The 17,145-nt window shown below is 44.7% G+C and overlaps 1 protein-coding gene and 1 long non-coding RNA gene across 3 annotated transcripts in view; both read right to left on the bottom strand.

Annotated features, from left to right (window-relative positions):
* Positions 1 to 6,269: 6,269 nt before the first annotated feature.
* Positions 6,270 to 7,133, bottom strand: LOC114812161. The gene is made up of 2 exons (XR_003759808.2): positions 6,492 to 7,133; positions 6,270 to 6,386 (listed from the first exon to the last, which is right to left on the bottom strand). It is a non-coding gene; the product is annotated as an uncharacterized LOC114812161 (long non-coding RNA).
* A 4,968-nt stretch (positions 7,134 to 12,101) lies between these two features.
* The window catches only part of BAG4 (BAG cochaperone 4), a 39,670-nt gene continuing 34,626 nt past the window's right edge, over positions 12,102 to 17,145 (bottom strand). For both annotated transcript variants that reach the window (XM_029065592.1, XM_007667402.2), the window contains exons 3-5: positions 16,129 to 16,383; positions 13,422 to 13,694; positions 12,102 to 12,711 (exon numbers count right to left, since the gene is read on the bottom strand). In XM_029065592.1, coding sequence (XP_028921425.1) covers positions 12,220 to 12,711; positions 13,422 to 13,694; positions 16,129 to 16,383 — 1,020 coding nt within the window. In that variant the 3' untranslated portion in view covers positions 12,102 to 12,219. The remainder of the gene's footprint in view (positions 12,712 to 13,421; positions 13,695 to 16,128; positions 16,384 to 17,145) is intronic.

Genomic DNA, 17,145 nt, shown 5'->3' with positions numbered 1-17,145 from the left:
GGGCTTACTTGCCCAAGGTCACACAGCTGACTAGCAGCAGAGCCAGGATTAGAACCCGTTGCCTCTGACTCCCAAGCCCACGCTCTTGGTAGACATAGGGTCATCAGGTGGTCCCCCGTGGGGCTCCCAGTCTTCATCCCCATTGTATGGATGAGGTCACTGAGGCCCAGAGAAGTGAAGTGACTCGCCCACGGTCACCCAGCTGACAAGTGGCGGGGCTGGGATGTGAACCCATGACCCCTGACTCCCAAGCCCGGGCTCTTTCCACTGAGCCACGCTGCTTCTCTATGTTGGTATTTGTGAAGTGCTTACTATGTGCACAGCACTGTTCTAAGTGCTGGGGGAGATGCAGGGTCATCAGGTTGTCTCATGTGAGGCTCCCAGGCTTCATCCCCATTTGACAGATGAGGGAACTGAGGCCCAGGGAAGTCAAGTAATGTTGGTATTTGTTAGGCGCTAACTACGTGCAGAGCACTGTTCTAAGCGCTGGGGTAGATAGAGGGTAATTAGGTTGTCCCACGTGAGGCTCACAGTTAATCCCCATTTTACAGATGAGGTAACTGAGGCACAGAGAAGTTAAGTGACTTGCCCACAGTCACACAGCTGATAAGTGGCAGAGCCGGGATTCAAACCCATGACCTCTGACTCCCAAGCCCGTGCTCTTTCCACTGAGCCATGCTGTGAAGTGACTTGCCCACAGTCACACAGCTGACAAGTGGCAGTCAGGGAACCCACGACCTCTGACTCCCCAGCCCTTGCTCTGTCCACTGAGCTACGCTGCTTCTCTATTATTAGTGCTGTCAGCGTGGCTGGGTGGAAACAGCATGGGCTGGGGAGTCGGACTTCAGGGGTTCAAATCCTGGCCCCCTCCGCTTGGCAGCTCTGTGAACTTAGGGCAAGTCACTTCACTTCTCTGGGCTTCAGTTTCCTCATCTGTCAAATGGGCATTAAGACTGGGAGCCCCACGGGGGACAACCTCATTATCTTGAATCCCCCCCGTCCCAGCCCTTAGAACAGTGCTTTGCACATAGTAAGCGCTTATCAAATACCATTATTACTATATTAAAATAGTAATCGTATTGAGATCTGTGTGCCAAGCACTGTACTAAGCGCTTGGGAGACTATGCTGTAACATTACATTCCCTACCCACAACGCACTCACCTTCATAATAACAGTGATGATGATGGCATTTAAGCCATTATTATTATTAGCAGCGTAAAACTAATATAAATGTTATTATTATTATGAGAAGCAGCGTGGCTCAGTGGAAAGAGCCCAGGCTTGGGAGTCAGAGGTCATGGTTTCTAATCCTGGCTCCGCCACCTGTCAGCTGTGTGACTTTGGGCAGGTCATTTAACTTCTCCGGGCCTTAGTTACCTCATCTGTAAAATGGGGATTAAGACTGTGAGCCCCATGTGGGACAACCTGATCACCTTGTAACTCCCCCAGCGCTTAGAACAGTGCTTTGCACATAGTAAGCGCTCAACAAATACCACCATTATTAGTAGTAGTAATAGTAGTAGTAGTATTCCTTATATTAGTAGTAATCGTATTGAGAACTTAGTAGTAGTAGTAGTAGTAACAGTAGTAGTAGTATTCCTTATATTAGTAGTAATCGTATTGAGAACTTACTGTGTGCAAAGCACTGTACTAAGTGCTTGGGAGACTACACTATAACATCACATTCCCTACCCACAACGAGCTCACCTTCTTAATAAAAATAATGGCATTTAAGCCATTATTATTTTTAGTATTATTCCTTATATTAATAATAATCATATTGAGAGCTTACTGTGTGCAAAGCATTGTACTAAGTGCCTGGGAAAGTACACTATAACATCAAACACATTCCCTATCCACGAGCTCACCTTCTTCATAATAATAATGATGGCATTTGTTAAGTGCTTACTCTGTGGTGTTCTAAGTGCTGGGGGAGGGGGGGGCGGGTACAAGGTCATCAGGTTGTCCCACATGGGGCTCGCAGTCTTCATCCCCATTTTACACGAGGTCACTGAAGCCCAGAGAAGTGAAGTAACTTGACCCAAGTCACAGCTGACAAGCGGCGGAGCCAGGATTTGAAACCATGACCTCTGACTCCCAAGCCTGTGCTCTTCACATTTAGCCACACTGCTTCATTGCGTCAGCCCATTAGTCCCCACAATCACATTATAAATTATGTACTAATTTTAATGCCTTTCTCCCCCTCTACACTGGAAGCTCTTGGTGGGCAGGGTACGTGTCTACCAATCCCGTTGTACTCTCCCAAGCGCTGAATAATAGTGCTCTAGACACAGTGAAAGCTTAATATCATTGATGGGTTTGTTTACTGTTTAATCGCTGACTTTTATTCTAACACCGATAGCAGGTTTTACATATCGTATTATTGTTCATTTACATACCTAGAGGATTTCTCCTTTCAGATTGTAAATTACTCTAGAACAGGAACTGCGTCTCTCTAACTCTGTTGCTTTTTTCCCCAAATCTCCGGTACAGTGTGGAGCACACGCTGGGTGATCAGTTAAGCTGTTGATGATGGTGACAACGGGGCAGCCAAAGTCTAGAGGCCAGCAATGATACGTCACCAATCTCTGAAACAAGAGTATTTGAACCTATAAATCTCTGGTCTAGATGCCCCACTCTGTCCCCTGTCTGGAGAAACAACTCCAACCAGGGCAGCCAAACACTTTCCTCACTTGGGGCAGGAGTTTTGGGAACTGTTTTCCTTTTTGGTAGGAAAAGGAGAGATGTTCCAGGCTTTCGGCCTAAGGCCTCAAATCAATCAATCCGCCATATTTATTGAGTGCTTACCGCGTACAGAGCACTGCAATATTTGGGAGAGTACAATATAACAATTGGTAGTTGTTCTCAAAAGTTGTTCTGCAAACAACATGCGCTTTCATTCATTCGTATTTATTGAGCGCTAGGTGCAGAGCACTGTACTAAGCACTTGGAATGTACAATTTGGCAACAGATAGAGATGATCCCTGCCCAGTAACAGACTCACAGTCTAAATAGGGGAGATAGCAAAGCAAAACAGAACAAAAAATAAGTAGTCTGGCTTTTCTAATCTAGTTCTCACCAATTAATATTATTTATTGAGCACTTGTGTGTAGAGCACTTTATTAAGCACTTGGGAGAGTACAGTGTAACAGCATTGATACACACATTCCCTTTCCACATCAGGCTTACAGCTTCCTCCTGGCCTTTCTACAAAGAATGCAAAAAACCAGGATCCTGGCTTCACTCCCCCCTCCACACACACTTTTGGGGTGCATAGTGTCAATTGTTAGCAAGTGAAAGGGGGTTCCTTCCTTTCCCTCTGCTCCTCCCCTCCCCATTCCCCCTACTCCCTCCCTCCGCTCTTCCCCCTTCCCTTCCCCACAGCACTTGTGCATATTTGTATATATTATTTCTCTATTTATTTTGTTAATGATGTGTATATATCCAGAATTCTATTTATCTTGATGATATTGACACCAGACTACTTGTTTTGTTGTCTGTCTCCCCTTTTCAGACTGTGAGCTTGTTGTTGGGTAGGGGATCGTCTCTGTTTGTTGCCGAACTGTACATTCCAAGCGCTTAGTACAGTGCTCTGCACATAGTAAGCGCTCAATAAATACGATTGAATGAATAAATATGGGCAGACAGAAAAAAACACTTCATCATTTTAGTTCTGTCCTTTCCTAAAGAGGTTTATGAAAAAAAATCCTCAGGTACAGAAAATTAGGGGGACAAATTCCCAATGACACCACCTAATTCCATTTACCGTTAGTGGAGATCTGAATGGGAAACAGATGTGCTTCTCCCCTTCCCCCATTGATACTTTCTGGATGGTAGGACCCATCCATGGATGACAGAAAAAACGTTCTCTAACTAAAATACTATGACTGCATTGGAAAGGGGCACGGGGTGGAAAGGTTAGGTGAGCATTGGGATTGGCTCGTTGCCAGAGGAAGGGCTCAGAGAAAAGCAATCACGGCCTCTAGAAGGAACTAAAATGGGACCCACAAACACACTTGCTTCCTGTAGTGGAAATGAAGATTCTCAAAGGTTCAGCTTGGCATGGCTGGTGTTGGTCAGTAGAGTGCCAGTAACAAGATCCAGGGCAGAGGAAGAGGAAGGGGACTGACGCTTTGGGAGTCGGAGCAGAAGACACCTACAGTTCCCTGCCCTCTCCCTCTAGCTCCCCTGCCAGTGGCCAGTGTCCCCACAGTATTGGCTGGTTTGGCCCAGCTCATTCGGTTGCATTTTGATTCGGTTGCATTTGAGAAGCAGCGTGGCTCACTGGAAAGAGCACGGGCTTTGGAGTCAGAGGTCATGGGTTCGAACTCCGGCTCTACCACTTGTCAGCTGTGTGACTTTGGGCAAGTCACTTAACTTCTCGGTGCCTCAGTTACCTCATCTGTAAAATGGGGATTAAGACTGTGAACCCCACGTGGGACAACCTGATTCCCCTGTGTCTACCCCAGCGCTTAGAACAGTGCTCGGCACATAGTAAGCGCTTAACAAATACCAACATTATTATTTTGTGCATGTGTGTGTGAGGGGAGGGGATGCGGGGGGAGAGGGAACCAGCAGCCCCACCCTGACCCAAGCTCACATGGGCAGGAGCACCATTGCAAATAATTTTCACCCCAGAATGATCAGCCTGTGACTTTTTCTTTTACCAGAATAGCACTTTCAGCCTGCTTCAGTTTTCTTCCATGCCTAGAAATCTAATAATGGTATTCCTTAAGTGCTTACTATGTCCCAGGCACCGTACTAAGCACTGGGGTGGATACAAGCAAATTGGGTTAGATAGTGCCCGTCCCATATGGGGCTCACAGTCTTTTACAGATGAGGGAACTGAGGCCCAGAGAAGGGAAGCGACTTGCCCAAGGTTGCACAGCAGACAAGCGGCAGAGCCGGCATTAGAACCCATGATCTTCTGACCCACCAGGCCCGTGCTCTATCTACTATGCCACGCTGCTTTTGTTAGCCATTACCTCAGATAATAGTTTAAAAAGGAGCAACAACCTACAGCCAAACACCATTTAGGTTTATTTATTCAAGATTGCACTATTTCAGCCACCCGAGGTGCCCAGGGAAGAATTAGGCTGACACAAGACATCTTTTTGTGGCCTTGAGAACTTTGAGATCTTTAGCTGCATGGAACTGTATCTAGATAATGTTCTTTGGCCTTCTGGGAACAAAATGCAAGTACAGTTTCTGACTTGCACAGAGCTAAACAAGTACCCCCCGGAGGGTAGGGAAATGGATGGCCCTTGAAGCCTGCCATAGCTCAGAGGCTGCATCCTGGCAGCAGGCTACAAGGCAGCCCAGCCCGTTTTGAAGTTGGTCAGAACCTCCCAAGACTGTGGCCTAGTAAAGTCATGAAACCCTGTTTTTAAAAGCCACCGAAGCTTGGCAACAGTGAGTCAGCCCCAAGGTACACAGCTCAGAATCCGGGAAATCCATATGTTGAGTTCAGTCCACGTAAGGCTCAACAGTCCAAAGGTGCGAGATAGACTGTGGAAGTGCCAGAGATCAGTGATAAAAAGAGGAAGCGACACTGAGACAGAAGGTAGCTCACTAAACCAGACCTGGAATCTAACTTCCCCAGTCCTTGCTGTCAGTAGAAGAGATCTGTGCAGATGCCTATCCTTGACTTTGATATTTTTGAATCCTTACCTATCCAGCTCCCTCTACACCACTCAACCACCTTACTTTCTCATCCTTCCGCTAGTCTGTAAGCCTCTTGAGGGCAGGGATGGTGTGTCAACCATTGCTCCAGAGAAGCACAGTGGCCTAGCTGAAAGCGCACTGGTCTGGGAGTCAGAGGATCTGGGCTCTAATCCCAGCTTTGCCTCTTGCCTGCTGTTACTCTGGACAAGTCACTTAACTTCTCCAAGCCTCAGTTTCCTCATTTGTAAAATGGGGATTCAGTATCTGTTTTCTCTCCAGCTTAGACTGTGAGCCCCATGTGTCAGAGGGACTTTGTCTGACCTGATTGCCCTGTGTTTACTTCAGTGCTTAGTACTGTGCTTGGCACATAGTAAGTGCTTACTACAATTATTATTGTTATTTTTGTACCTTCCCAAGTAATTAGCACAGTGATCTGCCTACAGTAGGTACTCAAATACTTCTGACTGTGAATGTTTGTTTTTAATGGTGTGTGACTACTTAAGTATGCTTAGGGATATGAGTATTTGAGCACCTGTGTACACAAAATGTAGTAATTGCTTTGGAACGTTCAAACAGAAGTGACAGACACAATTCCTGCTCTTAATGATTTTACAGTCTAATAGCGTGCATGTGTACACTTTTATTTTTGTTCCTATGCCCCAAATAGATTCTTCAGTCATTCCTTTGAAGAATTAGGGATTTCCTCATTATTGACAAAACCCTGAAAAAAATAATAGACCTAGTTAGGAGCTTAAGCAAAGTATTAACATTCAGAAAGTGAAAATATGCCTGTATAGCTCTTTAGGCAAAAGGGTACTGTACGTACAACATCTCTCTTCAGAGAAGTTCAAAACAATTTAAGTGCTTCATCGCCAGATGGTCTCCTCCTTCCTTACAATATCCCTGTACCACAAGGAGAGGACAAGAATCATTTTACTGTCCCATTTTACAAAGGAGCAAACTCAAATGCAAGTACGTGGTGGTGCCGAGGTTAAAAGTCACTCTCTTCTGTTTGCCCTATGCTCTTTCTGTGAATCACTTTCCTTAAAATAACCCGGTTTGCCCACACAAAGAACTCTTTGGACCAGACAATTCCATTGATTTCATCTAACTCGCTCAGTGTTTCTAGAGTATGGTAATTTTTTGTGGGCTTTGCAGTTCTTTTCTACCCACAGCCAATTCTTTGTGTTAATGGGGAACAGGGAGCACATGGACAAATGAAATTCATAGATAATCGCCATTGTAAAATAACTAATAATCGCCATTGTAAAATAACTAATCGGTATACCCCTTGATCATTCTAATCATAATTTGCTAAAAAATGCTATATAAAATTATATTTCACTATACTAATTCACAATCCCCACAATTTATCTCACCATTAGTTGTCATGTTCCTGACAAACTTTTTACCCCAGCTGCTACAAAAAAACCCAGTTTCCAAGTGCTTAATAGTGTGCTCTGCACACAGTAAGCGCTCAATAAATACGACTGAATGAATGAAAAAAAACCAATAAGACTGAGTTTAGTTTCTCTTTTATTTTTCCCCTCTATTTGGTGAAGGTGTTAATGGAGTATGAACTGACTACACAGCAAGAGAGAAGGACAGAGTTTAGGGGCTTGAATACTCCATAAACTGGATGCCCATCCCCTGAATAATTTTTTCAGTACTTCTAAGACAGCTTTAAGTAGAAAGTAGAATCAATACTGTTTAGGTTGCATCCAAGGGCTCCTAATTAAACCTTAAACAACTGCTCAGGCTAAAGCTGATCCGTTTTCCAGTCGGAACAATTATGAACGAAAGTCTTAAAAATCAGTCTGAGGTTCATCTGTCTGGGATAGGTTAGTGGAAGTCTTACCTTGTCTGGAAAGAGGCTAGGAGACTAGGATTATTTCCTCGTGGTAGCCACTTTCATTCCCAGCAGGTCCACAACAACTGGCAGAGAAGAGAGAGCGGGAGTAGCCCGGCACAAACCACCATCACCAAAATCGGTTCCTCAAGCGGGTTCTTGGTCCCTGAGTCTGAGCCTGTCCATCGTCCCTGTGAGAGACTCCACCATCACAGTCCTGTGAAAATCTGACAAGAGTGCACAGCTTATAGTGGGACTCTGATCAACCAACCAATCAATGGTATTTATCGAGCACTTACCTGTGCACCGAGGACTGTACTCAGGGCCTGATTATTTTCTAGCTCTTTTCAACAAGATTGGAAAATAACTGCCAAAGTAGACTCTCACCCACTCCCCTGTTTGTGAGCAGGAAGGTAGTTAGCAATATTCATAGCAAAAATATGGACAATTTTTCAAAGAAGGAATCAAACTATATTGAACAAGTTTGATCTTAATCATGCCATTTCTACAAGGGCGGATTGGCTATTTGAAAGACAAAGGGGCCATCCTTTGACAATAAAGGAACACAAGCACAGTTCCCCTAGATTTTAAGTTCCTTTAGGGCAGGGATTGCATGTATTTCATCAACTAAACTCTCCCAAGCATTTAGTATAGAACCCTGCTCACAGTAGGCATTTGCTAAATACCATTAATTGATTGACTGAATCTAGTTGTTTAGCTGGGAACATTCCAGACGTTACTGGTGTCTCACAGTCAAGGAGAGGTTAAACAAAGCTCATCACACCAACATATAGTAACAGGTCAGTTTCTGCATAGCCAGCCAATCTATACATAATAACCACTCAGAGATTTCACTTCGATAAGTGCTTAGCACGGGGCCTGGTACATAATAAATGTTTTTTTTAAATTTATTTGTCAAATGTTTACTTTGCATCAAGCACTGTTCTAAGCACTGGAGCAGATACAAATCAATCAGGTCAGACACAGTCCCTATCCCACAAAGGACTTACAGTCTAAGTAGGAGGGAGAACAGGTATTGAATCCTCATTTAACAGTGGAGGGAACTGAGGCTGTCACTTGTTCAAGGTCACAGAGCAGGGAAGTGGCGGGGCTGGGATTAGAACTCAGGTCCTCGGACTCACAGACCCAGGCTCTTTCCAGTAGGTCACTCTATTGCTATTATTATTTATTTAATATTACCGGGCTAACAACAGTAATAATAATAATGGTATTTGTTAAGTGCTATGTGCTAGGCATTGTACTAAGTGCTGGGGGTAGATGCAAGATAATCAATTTGGATGGCTTCTCTGTCCCACATGGGGCTCACAGACTTAAAGAGAAGCACTGAAGAGCTGCAAGTGAGAAGAAACTCCAAGATGGGTACTACCCACCTTCTTCCCTAAATCCCCACACACTAAGAAACTCAGAAACATGTCTTTTCTACCATCCTTAAAATCATCTGTTACAAATCCGGTCCATTTAGACAGTCTTTAAGACAACCAACACCCAGATGTGCATGTGCAAAACCTATCTCCATATATTTGGAGATAGTTTATTTTTGTTTCTATATCAGGAGAAGGTTATTCCAAAGAAAGCTCCATTGTACGTAACAAGCCATGGTGGAGTAACTTTATTCAAGAATTAGGCAGAAGTGGTACACGAAGGACTATGCATATGAATGCCAGACATTAGTTCAAAAATATCAAATTGATTAAAAAAAAAAAGACAAGCCTAGCTATAAGTACAAACATTCAAGGAAATTCTCACTGTAGTCTGGAATCCTGCCAGACCCGTCTTCCACAAAAGCTGAACCAGTTCTTCAAACCAAAGATGCCATGTTACTGCTTAATTTCTGCACACCTGCTGGTAGAAGTTATCTGCTTAAATGAACTCTGTCTTGGTCTAAAATTTGCAGTGGGACTAGTCCACTTGGGAAATTTCTGAATTAAAGATAAATGCCAAGTAGTGAGTTGCCTTTATTTTGACCACCTTTACCGCATGGACCAAGTCTTTGGGAAAAGCAGCACACCAGAAACTATTGCATGATAATCCAATTGGTACCGGTACCTTGTTCTTCTGTTGCTCGCCTAGCCAACTAATCATCGTCTTACTGGTATGCAATTAAAAGAAGGGAGGCACTTAAGTCTGTGCTACCATCCAATGTTCTCTAATTTTCACCAAAAAGACTCACCTTTCGCTTGGGTTATCTTTTCTGGGCCAAGGCCAAAGCACTGTGGGAAGCAGCACGGCGAGTGGATAGAGCACTGGCCTAGGAGCCAGAAGGTTATGGGTTCTAATTCTGGCTCCGCCACTTGTCTGCTGTGTGACCTTGGACAAGTCATTTCACTTTTCTTGGCCTCAGTTACCTCATCTGTAAAATGGGGCTTGAGGCTGTGAGCCCCTTGTGGGACAGGGCCTGGGTCCAACCCAATTTGCTTGTATCCACCCCACTGCTTAGAACGGTGCTGGGCACATAGTAAGTGCTTAACAAATGCCACACTTATTTCTATTATTATTTTTATTAAACTCCTTGAAGGGAGGATCATGTCCACCAAATCTACTGTGTAGACCTCTCCCAAGGGTTTAGAACAGTGTCTGCACTCAGCGAGTGCTCAATAAATGCCACTGATTGATGTAAAATCTCTGTCAGGCCATGATATAGGAGGGAGGCACCATTTAAAATTTTTTTTTTTTATGGTTCACATGGCTGGGAGTTTAAAAAATGCTAGTGGTACATGGGATCACTTCAAGAGAGCTTTTTTCCCCCCAAGAATTTATTCTATATTGTAGATTTCACCAAGGGACACAAGATTCAATACATTTCTAACACATCTCCTTCCCCTGACAACCCTCAGGGCTACCTAATAAACTGCAACTAATATTATTTCATCATCCATTGCTCAGAATGGTCTCTAAAAGTCAACTGTACTAGTGGGATTGCAAATGGTGTCCTTTTTCTTGTTTTAAATACTTAATAGGCAATTCAGTCTGTACATTTTTTTGTGTGAGTTAAATTAGGTGAGGTTTTACAGTTTTAGAGGTATTCTTACTCTGGCTTTATGGCTGATTTATTCCCTCACTAAATTTGCACAACCAAACTTTCACCCTCAGCATTCACAACTATAAACGGGGCTGGAATCTACACAGAGGAATGTTGGGAACCAACATATTCTATTTTGGGGTTTGGTTGTTTTTTTAAAAATATTTAAGCACTTACTATATGCCAGGCACTATACTAAACGCTGGGGTAAATGCAAGCTAAATCAGGTTGGAAATAGTCCACTATCCCATGTGGGACTCACAATCGTAATCCCCATTATATAAATGAGGTAACTGAGGCACAGAGAAGTTAAGTGACTTGCCTGTGGTCATAAACAGACAAGTGGCAGAGATGGGATTAGAACCCAAGCCCTCTGACTCCAGAGCCTGTACTCTATCCACTACGCCACATTGCTTTTTTTGGGGGGGAAAGAAAAAGTAATTATTGTTAACACTCTGTTCTGCCATTCCGTATGTTTATTTTACTTGTTTTGGAAGAATGATATGGCAGAAGTAGAGAACTTCCTTCTGAAAGTGTGAGTCTGTGTCAGAAGAACCAGTTGTGGGCATGTGCAGGTAGTCACAAAAAAGGGTGAGAACTAAACACACATTTTCCTTAAAACACAACCGCTGCATTATAAAAGAACTGGGTGGACCAAACACTCATTATTTTGTTATCAGGATTACCTCTTGCAGTTACTATTTCTATGCACAGTATGCTTCTCTTTCCAGTTGCATCTATTTCGGTTCTCTAAACAAGCAGCAGCAAAAGTCATATGGCTGAAAGAACATTCTCTGAACATCAAGGTGATCTTTACTCAAATGCCATGAAAACGCCCAGAATAAAAATACCTCTCCCCTTCCACATACTCACTTTAACGGCAAGCCCGTCACCTCCAAATTCAGCTTTATGACATCCAACTTTCATGGAGAAAAATTCCAACCTAATGATGATTTACACATGGAAGGAAGGGAGAAGATCACAACCAGATCATTGAAAAGTGTGGTATTTTCAAGAAGTGGAAAGGTATGAATCAAAATTGAGAGATTTACATTGACTGGCTGCCAATATGGTCTGTCAAATGGTCACTTGACATTTTTCTACGGAGCCCACCAATAAAACAAAGAACGATGTTTCATTTTAACCTGCATGATCAGTATATGGAGCTGCAAATAATGACACAAGACAGAGATCCAACGAAGTTGAAGTCTAAGCTGCAATTTACATAGAGCGCTCATGAAGCAAAGTCTTCACAGCATACACAATCTGACAATTGGTTCAGATGTTCAACACAGGGTCTGCTTGCCTCCAATTATGTTAGGTCTCTTTGGGCTTGGGTCTGGTAAGGTAGTTACACACTGGCTGACGAGAAGCCCGGTGGCGTGTCCAGATTCCTTCAGAATTAAAACATTTCATTTGGCAACACGGATACTTCCTATTTCTTAATACATCCACCGGCCTGAAACAACAAAACTAAAGAAAATTCGGGACCAAAATTTCACTGTCTAGTTTCTCTGCCTCAGATTTTTAAAAGAATTCTACACCAATGAAAACACCAGAATTTATTGCATCTTGTCATCGACAGCAGTTTCGACAGAGGGGTGAGAATTAGCTGCAAACTGAGACAGCTGATAATTGGCCACCACTAAGAGTTCCATGAGCATCTCATAATCCCTTTCTTTCCAGTTTTTCCAGTATGGCCTGGATCTTATAAACGGCCTCTTTCCTAGGCTGCCGAATGGCATCCTGGCCACCGGTCTCGACTGAATCCAGTTCCAAGAGCTCCTTAGTTAGCATTTCTTCTAGAAGCCAGTAGGCCTTGTCTGTCTTTTTCCCTACAAACTCCTCCACCTCGCGTTCCAAGTACTGGACTTTCTCCAGGACCTGAATAATTTTTTTAATCCCCGGGGGATGATCTGGGGAGTCCGAAGATGGAGCTTCATCGGGAGATTTAAAACCCACGTCTTGACTGCTACGCTCTTTCTTGACTGAGTTTCCGTACAACTGAGGCTGAGCGCTGTATTGCACCTTGGAGCTGAACGGGTCTGGCTTGTTGTTGTTATTCATGGTCCCAGAAGATTCGTATTGGTGGGCATCGCAGGGAAAACTGTGCTGGTTCATGCCTTGTTCTGGTTGGCTGTAGGGATAGGAGGGATCCTTATGGGGGAAAGGGAAAAGGGAAGAAAAGGTGTTTTAATGGAGCTCCATCAATACCAGGCTCCTTAGCCTCCATCTTTCATCTGACCAGGCGAGCACAGGAACTGATCTCCTACCAACCGAGTCTGCCCTCCCGCCCCGGTCATTTCGAAGGAGCACATCCCTAAGATGATACAAGGCAGTGATCAGGCTCAAAGGAAACAGCTGCCCTGTGCGGCAACTCATCATTGGCCACCTCACAATCTAATCTATGACCTAATAGCTACAATTCCAATAGCCTTCCTCAATAGGGCTATCACCCAGAAACAGCCCTGAAAAAGAAAAACTGTTTCTTAAATCACCACTCCCCCGCCACCCCCCACAACACACAATCACATAAAATTTGAACACCACACCTATTTCTGGAGTTTTCTCATATAGTCTTTTGAGTTTGTAGACCTTTTTTATGCCATCTCAAGGTTGGTATCTTGGCCAGGATTTGCAACTACCCAGCCATTCAGCCGAGAATCTCTCGATGTGAAGCCCAGAGAAGCCAGTTACTGGGATCAAGGAATCCTGCCGGGAGTTGCATCCTTTTACAAATGGCCCTCCCATTAAGAACACACTAGAATTTTTTAAGACTTAGAGCTTCAGGTCATTTTCAATAGCCCCTCATCATGATTTCTTGCCACGGCATTCGAGAAGAAGCCGATCTTAATACCCTTTCCTACCTTGGAATCCAAGGAGGGAGGGAGCGGTGGAGATGGTGGTGAAGGGGTTGGTTGAGGGGAGCCGCTGCTAGGCCAAGAAGAAGTAGACCCTGACACGAAGAGATTCCCAGAAGGGGCAGCTGATGAAGCAGAAGACCAGGAGTAGCGCGGTGTCATTCCATAAACTCCTGACGAGGCCCATGCTTCCTCCTGGGGTTGTGGTGGGGGTCCAGGCTGTGGGATACTAGAATTCCCATCCCCATATGGATAATGGGGAAGCGCCATCCCTGGGCTCTGGGGAAAGAGAGAAGACATCCTTCCCGGTTACTGCTAAATTCCCTAATGAGGGTGGCTCAGAACAGCTTTCCTTAAGACACGCTGTGTTCCGAGTCAAAAGGTCAAAGAGGACCAGTTCTTTTGAGTTTATCTGAAAAGAAGTGTAGAAAGGGCCTGGGCCTGAGAGTCTGAGGCCCTGGGTTCTGATTCGGGCTCCATCACTTGTCTCCTGTATGACCTTGGGTAAAGCACTCAACTTCACTGTGACTCAGTTGTGTCATCTGCAAAGTGGGAATTCAATATCTGTTTTTCCTCCTACTTAGAGCTGCTCTTCATGCTGCTTCACTTCTGACCTGTACCCTTACTACAATTCCACTTGAGGCCTGATGATCTTGCATCAATCAGTGGTATTTATTGAGTGCTTGCTATGTGCAGAACACTGTACTATGCACTTGGCAGAGTATACCACCGCAAAATTAGCAGACATACGCCCTGCCCACAATGAGTCTGGAAGAGGTGACAGACATTTACATAAATAATTATCTATCCATGTGCTTAGTACAGTGCTTGATACGTAGTCTAAGTGCTTAATATCATTATTATTCTCAATTATAAATAAAGGAAAAATGAGGAGGCAGGTCTACAATTGAATGTCTTCTTAGAAAAGGAAGCTCTGGTGGTAAACTTTTACTTTCTAAGCACACAACACAAACATCTTGGCCACAATAGTTGAAACCCTGGCTGGGTTTGGGCCAAAATGTCTTATCGACTCCCGAGAATAAAGGCAAACCCCAATTTCCCTCTAATTTTTGTGTCCCCAAATGGATCAGAAGATGTTCTGTACTGCTTCATGTTTGTGTTTGCCGTGCTCGGGAACTCAGTCAGCGGGAATGGGAAAAGTAAGGCAGATGCTTACAGGAGTATAAATGTGGGTATGCGTCACAAGTGTACATCCCCTCGATTCTACTTATCGTGATAATGTTCTCTTGTTTTTGTTTCGTTCTGTTTCGTTCTGCCGTCTGTCTCCCCCGATTAGACTGTGAGCCCGTCATTGGGCAAGGATTATCTCTATCTGTTGACAAACTGTACATTCCAAGCGCTTAGTACAATGCTCTGCACATAGTAGGTGCTCAATAAATACTATTGAATGAATGAATGAAGTGAATAATAATGTTGGTATTTGTTAAGCGCTTACTATGTGCAGAGCACTGTTCTAAGGGCTGGGGTAAACACAGGGGAATCAGGTTGTCCCACATGGGGCTCACAGTCTTAATCCCCATTTTACAGATGAGGGAACTGAGGCACAGAGAAGTTAAGTGACTTGCCCACAGTCACACAGCTGACAAGTGGCAGAGCTGGGATTCGAACTCATGAGCCCTGACTCCAAAGCCCGTGCTCTTTCCACTGCGCCACGCTGCTTGGTGCAGCATGGCCTAGTGGAAAGAGCACGGACCCGGGAGTCAGAGGACTTGGATTCTAATCACAGCTCTGACAAGTGCTTGCTGGGTGACCTTGAGCAAGTCACTTAACTTCTCTTTGCCTCGGTTCTCCTGTTCTCCCTCCAATTTAGACTGTGAGCCCCATGCGGGACTGTATCCAGCCTAACTGACTTGTATATAACCCAGAGGTTAGAACAGTGTTAGAACACTTAAAAAACACTATATAAAAAAAAACAAAAAACAGATCCTAGGCAACATTTCCTCTACATTTTGTGGGTGTTTCCACTTTGTGGCACCTTTAAGACCATTGGAGTGGCATACTCATTCTTTTGAATGAAGAGCCAAACTAATACAATGTGGGAAAATCTCAACAGTTGGAAACATTACAAATAGCCAAATTTTTTGGGGGGCGGGGGAAGCTTATTGTGGGCAGGGAATTTGTTTACCAAAACTATTGTATATACTCTCCCAAGAAGTTAGTACAGTGCTTTGCACACAATAAACACTGAATAAATACCATTGGTTGATTGACCCAGGCCCTTAGCTTGAACCCAAGCACTAGTTTAAGCAGCACTGGCTTCAGGACCAGAAGGACATCCAGTTCTTGAACTTCAATCACCACCACCCATCCCACTTCATCTAATACAGCATGGCCTAGCGGATAAAGCACGGGCCCAGAAGTCAGAAAGACCTGGGTTCTAATCCCAGCTCAGCCACTGCTGTGTGATCTTGGGCAAGTCACTTCACTTCTATGGGCCTCAGTTCCCTCATCTGTAAAATGGGGATGAAGACTGAGTCCCATGTGGGACCAGGCCTGTGTCCACCCCGGTTAGCTTACAGCTACTCCAGCACTTAGAACTGTGCTTGACACATAGTGAGTGCTTAACAAAGACCACCATTATTAATACAGCCAAACTGAGCCCACCAGAGGACAAAGAGATGGATCTTTCTAGATCTGACGGATCTGTCTAGAAGCACTGATTGATCTTTCACAAACAGTAGTGACTGCTCACCTGTGAGGCAGAGTACCCTGGAACTTGGCCCCTGAGAGAGGGCCCTTCCGACTGACAGTCCTGCTGGGGATAAGTCCATCGAGACACTGGGGACGGGCTGGTGCCGGGGGAGCGGTATGTGCTTTGGGCCTCGGTAGGGTAAGGGGTTTGAGGATGTACAGACGAGTAGTAAGTCCCAGAGTACGGCGGGGTGGTCGTTCCTGACCCTGGTGGGTAGTGAGGGCCATAGGCTTCATCTGTGTAGGAATCCATTCCCTGAAAAGGATAGGAAGAGAGACCATGCATGTGAGAGGGCAAGGGCCACATCCCAGCCCCACAGCACATATGTATATATCTGTCATTTATTTATGCATACTAATGTCCGTCACCCCCTCTAGACTCCGGGCTCGTCATGGGCAGGGAATGTGTCTGTTTGTTGTTGTATTGTGCTCTGCCAAGCGCTTAGTACAGTGCTTCGCCCACAGTAAGCGCTCAATAAATATGACTGAATGAGAGAAGCAGCGTGGCTCAGTGGAAAGAGCATGGGCTTTGGAGTCAGAGGTCATGGGTTCAAATCCCAGCTCGGCCATTTGTCAGCTGTGTGACTTTGGGCAAGTCACTTAACTTCTCGGTGCCTCAGTTACCTCATCTGTAAAATGGGGATTAAGACTGTGAGCCCCACGTGGGACAACCTGATTCCCTTGTGTCTACCCCAGTACTTAGAACAGTGCTCGGCACATAGTAAGCGCTTAACAAATACCAACATTATTATTATTATTATTATCTGGCCAAAAACCTAGTCTGCAAACTTTTTAGGATATGAAAGAAGGCAACCTTTAGAAGTAGCGTCAGCCTGGGGACAACCTCACTCCCCAGCTTGTTGCCCTGTACAGCCCCGCCATTCAGGCAGAGTCCAGCGACACAGGGTCTGGGCCCGGGCCCTCACGAGCCAAACCAGAAATGGGCTCGCTTACAGGGACAGGGCTATAGCCTATGGGGAGTATGCTTCAAGGTGCAGTGGTCCCTGGAACGACAACT

Source organism: Ornithorhynchus anatinus, chromosome 5 (assembly GCF_004115215.2).
Source record: "Ornithorhynchus anatinus isolate Pmale09 chromosome 5, mOrnAna1.pri.v4, whole genome shotgun sequence".
In the NCBI taxonomy this organism is placed as follows: Eukaryota; Metazoa; Chordata; class Mammalia; order Monotremata; family Ornithorhynchidae; genus Ornithorhynchus; species Ornithorhynchus anatinus.
This window is presented reverse-complemented; position numbering and strand designations above follow the sequence as displayed.